Genomic DNA, 6,490 nt, shown 5'->3' on the forward strand with positions numbered 1-6,490 from the left:
GGTGACAAAAGACCTTATAACAACTCTATAACCCAATATATATTACACAATTCAAAGTCACCAAGAAGAGCTCATTGCTGTACATCTTCTCATCCAATGGGGGAAAAAAGATTCCAAGAATGACTGCTGAGTTTTTCTATTGAAATTATATTGTTAAATCATTTGTGAAGCTCCTTCTCAAAACTGTTCTCCCTCTCCTTTTTCCTTCTCTCTGACTCTTTCTCTCCCTATCTCTCTTGGTCTCTCTTTCTCTCTCTCTCTTCCTCTTCCTTTCTCTCTTTGTTTTACCTACAGATTCATCAAAACTCAGAGGTCAGGAATGAGGAACCATACACAAATAACATTATTCATACTACGGGGATTGACAGATGATCCATATCTGCAGGTTCTGCTTTTTATCTTTCTATTTCTGACCTACATGCTGAGTGTAACTGGAAACCTGACCATCATCACCCTTACTTTAGTTAATCCCCACCTTAAAACCCCCATGTATTTTTTCCTTAGGAACTTTTCTTTCTTGGAATTGTCATTCACAACTGTCTGTATTCCCAGATTCCTATATTGCATGTCAACTGGGGATTATACTGTGACCTATAATGAATGTGCCACCCAATTATTTTTTGGTATCCTCCTTGGAGCCTCAGAATTTTTTCTACTGGCTGCTATGTCTTATGACCGGTATGTGGCCATCTGCAAACCCCTGCACTATACAACCATTATGAACAGGCGAGTCTGTAACCAGCTCCTGGTGGGTTGTTGGTTTTCTGGGTTGATGATTATTCTTCCACCACTTAGCCTGGGTCTTCAACTAGAATTCTGTGATTCCAACACCATTAACCATTTTGTCTGTGATGCATCACCACTGCTGGAGATCACTTGCTCTGATACAGAGTTTATAGAAAAGATGGTTTTAGCCTTTGCTGTGTTGACACTCATCATCACTTTAATTTTAGTAATTTTGTCTTATGGCTACATTATCAATACTATTCTGAGATTCCCCTCTGTCCAGCAAAGGAAAAAAGCCTTTTCCACCTGTTCTTCCCACATGATTGTTGTCTCCATGACTTATGGCACATGTATCTTTATCTATATGAAACCTTCTGCAAAAGAAGGAGTGGCTTTGAACAAGGTGGTGTCAGTGCTTGCAACCTCCGTGGCCCCAGTGATGAATCCCTTCATTTACACCCTCAGAAATAAGCAAGTGATCCAAGCTTTTAGAGATTCATTCAAAAGGTGTGTATTGGTTTCAAAATTATAAGAAGCGATTACAATCTGAATGCCAAATGAATATAAACTGTCTCTCTTGGTTTCCATAACACTTTCTCATATTAAAGATGTTTTACCTATAGACTAGTCATGTTAATCATATTAAAGTCATCTCAAAATTCCTTTTTCTTATTTTATTCACCTCTCCCATTTTTCAGATCTGCTTGATTTTAACCATCTTATTCACTGATATAATCCTAAAACATCCAGTAAACATTCATTAGCCATCTATTTTGTGCAAAGCCCTTGTTAAATGAATTTTCCAATCTTTTTAGAATTTGTCTTCTAAATTTTCTCACAAGCCATAAAACTCTGTACAAAAGAAAAAACAACCCCATTTCAATCTTTTTTTTTCCTTCATTTTTCAATTTATTTTTATTCTTTCAACTTCTTTTTAAATTGATAATACAGACTTTATTTCATCTCCAAAAATATGCTGAAGAATTAAAGTTCCACAGAAAACTATGAATGCATGAAGCACTTGAACTGTCCATTAGCTCTTTTCAGAAAGGCACTAAATATACCATTATTTTAGATTCCTAGTATTCCACAGGATCTTACTTCATCTTTTCTGATATAATAGTGGAAAACTCTAGTTTGGATTCTTTTCTCCACTTTTTAACAAAGCAAAAAAACCTTCATGCTGCTGAATAAGCTATCTTCTTCCCATCACATATTCCTTCATTGTCAATGAACCTCAGTGTTTTTCCTAATTAAGCAAGATGCTGGAACTATGTGTGTGATCTTCTCACTCAAAGAAATGAGATGAATCAAGAAATCACTTTCTTTCTCAACTATGAAACTCTCACATTTGGGATTATCAAAAAAGGCATCCAGAAATTTGACAATTGTGACCATGTTTCTTACAGTTTTTAGACCAAATGAGCACAGACCTCTGCCTTGCACATTTAGCTTTGCCCCTCTCTCTTAGTTGTTGCCATTATCTGGGCTTGTCTCTTCTCAGTCTGTTAATAAACTCAAAATGAATACATATATATATATATATATATATATATATATATACTATATATCTTTCCTCTCACACAACCATTTTTGATTCCTGTTGGGGAGAGATTGTGTACCCTTTCCAAAAACTGAGGCAACATTGGTAAGTTTTCTGAATAAGATGAGATAAAAATGTAGTATAACAATAACAACTCTTATTGAGCTCAGAGAATTTGGGATACTCATCTTCTCCCTTGATTATGGTGCCACTTTCAATTCAGAACCCTGGAACATACAGTCAGGTTAAATCCTGAGGTGACTCTGTCCTTTAAAAAGAGGGGTCAGACTTTTTTTCTCAGATTTGTCACATATCTCTATTCTCTATCTCTATCTGAACTGTCTCTATCTCTTTAGAATTCCAATCCAAAATTCTACAGACAATAATTTAAAGTTTAGTTTTGCTTCCTATCTAGGGTTTCCAAAGTGTAGCAGGATATAATGTTATTGTAGTTGTTGTTGTTCCTCCATTTTCAAAGAGGATCAATGATACCATGGAATGATTTTTTTGCATTGTGAATGCATAGAATTTAAATGAGGTAAAGCTGAACAATTTTGTCAACCTCACTCTGTCTTCCAAAGTCACTGAAATCCAGTGTCAAGATGAGAGTCAAGATGAGTGGTGGTGACCTGAGATGCAGTAGATAATCTTGGTATCTTTGATATCTGACTCAACTCTTCACTTGATAGTGCCCATTTCTATTACCTTCATAGACATTGGAACAAATTCTTCTTATTCTTCCATTCCATGGGGGATGTCTTTACCTACAGAGGATAGTCTCTCTCTTAATTCTTTTGAGGTTCATGAGTACTTTTCAGTTTGCCATAACTTGATTTATTCCATCTGCCCATATGATTTACTGATTTGGGACTACCGTGATTCTTATCCGTGGTTTTCCACAGATCCTCCAAAGAGGATCTCCCCAGTCCATCTCAGTTTGCCACTCAATGAGATCCAAAGTAATCTGGGTTTAAGGCAGGAACCTTAAGAAGAAAATTTATCTGATAAACCCCAAAATATATGGGGAGTTTTCAGTGATAAAAATATTTTTTGGCAAAGCACCCATACTTAAGAATATGATACTCAATGTGGACAGAAGGAATCGTAAGATAGACAGACAGAAAGAAAGAAAGAAAGAAAGAAAGAAGGAAGGAGGGAAGGAAGGAAAGAGGCAAGAGGAGAGGGAAACAAAGAGGGAAGAAGGGAGGAAGGAAGGAAGGAAAGAAAGAAGGAAGGAAGGAAGGAAGGAAGGGAGAGAGATGTGATAGAGAAAAAGAGGGGGGCATGGATGGAGAGGCAGAGAAAGGAAGGGAGGAAAAATGAGAGAGGGAGGAAGGAAGGAAGGAATAATAGAAGGGAGAGAAATAAAGAGGAAGAGAAAGAGGAGGGGAGTCAGGGAGTGAGGGAGGGAGGAAAGAAAGAGGTGTGTTGTCCAATTGAACACTGCCATTTGAGATCCCATTGGGGGAGCTCTACTCACAGAGATTGTTGTTTATCCTTTTTTCTCAAAGAGGATCATGACATAAGGGAGGTGATGCCATGGCACACAAGTGATTTGGATACATGTGAGATGGATTGGACAAAGTCACCAGCTTTACTTTTTCCTCCAGAGCCATCTGGGTCTGGTCAACTGGAGATAATCCTGGATACATTGGGAGTTATCCTTGTTAAGTTAAGGTGATTTTTTTTTTCATGTCTCAATTTGACTGAGACAATGTAAATTCATTGATTAAGTCTAGGTAAGAGTTGAGGCAAAGAAGGGCTTCTTTTACTTATTCAATTATATCTATCAATCTCTATCTCCATCTATAGATATATAGCTATACTTAATATGCTTATTTGTCCTTTGTTTCGGTGAGGTATAAATCATCATCATACTTAGGTCCAAATCTTTCCATATTTTTCTAACTCCAGCAATTCATTATTCCCTACACCCCAGCAATACTCCAACCTTATATTGTTTAATAATTTTAAATAGCCTAGAGCAACATTGATTATATGGCTGACATTAGTTTCCCTATTTTTTTGATTAAACCTATTTTAGCTTTAACTTTTTCTGAGATCATGATTATTACCCCTGCTTTTTTGCATAATAAATTCTACTCTTGATTTTTATGTTATGTTTGTATCTCTAATTTCTTATGTTCCCTAACTCCTCTGCTTTACTTCTATCCACTACTTTGTCCTCGAGTACTTACAAAGTTGCATCCCTTATTCTCCACTCTCCCATTCTTTTCCCTTTCTCATTTGTTTCTAAGTTTAGAAGATGTTTTTAACCTTCCAAATATTTACATATTGTTCCCATTTTATCCCATTCCCATTAATCTATATACCATTTTATACCCCCTCCATCCTATTCCCTCACCCTCTCATTTCATTATAAATTTAAAGATTTATATTCCCTTCCAAATGCATATATTATTCTTTCTTTAAGTAAAATCTTATGTGAATAGAGTTCCTGATAAAAATCCCTCTTTTATTTCTCCCTATTCCCTATTCCTTTACCCTCTTACTTCTTTCTGTATTTAGAAGACTTTTATAACTTTGAAGACACACAGGTTTTGTTTCCTTTTTAACACTATCAGATCCAGAATCTTCAGGAAGAAAAATTACTCCTTGAAAAGTAGAATTGGACAAGGGGAAACACATAAAATTATAAGTGCTCAAGAAATAATAAATCAAAACATGAAGAATGAAAAAATAGAAGACAATGTGCAACATCTCATAATAAAAACAACTGATCTGAAAAACTGATCGAGAAAACAAGAATAATAGGACTACCTTACAGTTACGATAAAAAAATGTTGATATAATCATGCAAGAAATAATTGAAGACAATAGATATGAAGTTTTAGGACAAGAGGGGAAAGCAGAAATAAAAAAAAAAAATCCACCAGTTACCACTGTAATGGGCTGAGGCTTGAGTTGATGCACTGTGAGGCTAAATAGTAATTGGACTATACTCTATTAATATACATGCTTGGATAAAGAATGGCCCCCGCCCACTCTCTGTGCAAGTCCTGATGTGTTGTATAGGAAATGACGATTTTGGTGGGTGGAGGCAGAGAGACAGGAAGAGAGGCTGGGAGAGATTGGGTCTGGGTTCTATGCTGGTAGCTGCTGGTCATGTGGCTTCTGGTCTAGCTAGCTTCTTGACTGAGGTGCACACATTGCTATTGCCCATTCTCTTCCACCCCTGATCTTTCTTCACTGAGAATAAGGATTGACGATTTTCCGCTAACCTGAATTCCTGACTCTGGCTGATTTTAAAATACGCAGTCTTCACACACCACCTGAAAGAAATCCTATGAATAAAACTTAGCAGAACATCATAGACAAATTACAAAAGGACAAAATATCATGAGCAACAAGAAAAAAAAATTAAACATCATAGATCCACAATTAGAATCACACAAGTTCTAGTAGTGGCTATATTAAAAGATTTGTCTTGGAACACTATACATCAAAGAGCAAATGAATTAGGGTTTTAGCTGAAAATATCATATGCAACAAAGTTAAGCATAATCCTGAACAATATATATATATATATATATATATATATATATATACACACACACATACATACATATACATATTCAATGAATTGCCATAGTTTCAGGATTTTGTTGTGAAACTTTAATAGAAAATTTGACATAAACTTCCAAAAAAAAAAGATAGGATAAACACCAAAGATTATTTATAAGGATAAAACTCAATATATATATTTTTAAAAACAAGTTTTTCTTGATCTTTTCAAGATGTCATTGTTTTCTTGTGTTTCTTCCTGTCCCTTTCCACACAGAAAATAGTTTATTTTGAAGACAAAAAAAGCCAAAGAAGAGCAAAACATCTTCACAACTGATAAATACTTCTTAAAAGTCTGAAAAATATATATAATGTGTAATATTTTAGATATCATAAAACTTTGTTAAATCCATTGTTTGAATATTTGCCCCAGTCTACATTAATCAAATAGGATTTTCTACCAGACATAAATAAGGTCTAGTTTTATATTCTTTTTACTTATCTTTATTGCTCTAATTCTTTTTTTCTTTTATTGGATGGTCCAAGAGAAAGAGAATAGTTATGAAGGAAAGAAGGTGATTTAAAAAAAAAAAATCACTTTAGATCATAAGTGCCAGGCAAATTCTGTTTTTTTTTAATCACATTTTTTTTTAAAAGGGGAGAGGGAATGATAGGAAAGAGGAAAAAAATACAAGA

General features: G+C 35.0%; 1 protein-coding gene across 1 annotated transcript; it reads left to right on the forward strand.

Annotated features, from left to right (window-relative positions):
* The first annotated feature begins 313 nt into the window (after window positions 1-313).
* LOC100930288 (olfactory receptor 6C2-like) lies at window positions 314-1,258 on the forward strand. The gene has a single exon (XM_003772704.2). The coding sequence runs from the start codon at window positions 320-322 to the stop codon at window positions 1,256-1,258; it is 939 nt and encodes a 312-aa protein (XP_003772752.2). The 5' UTR covers window positions 314-319.
* Window positions 1,259-6,490: the final 5,232 nt, after the last annotated feature.

Source organism: Sarcophilus harrisii, chromosome 5, assembly GCF_902635505.1.
Source record: "Sarcophilus harrisii chromosome 5, mSarHar1.11, whole genome shotgun sequence".
In the NCBI taxonomy this organism is placed as follows: Eukaryota; Metazoa; Chordata; class Mammalia; order Dasyuromorphia; family Dasyuridae; genus Sarcophilus; species Sarcophilus harrisii.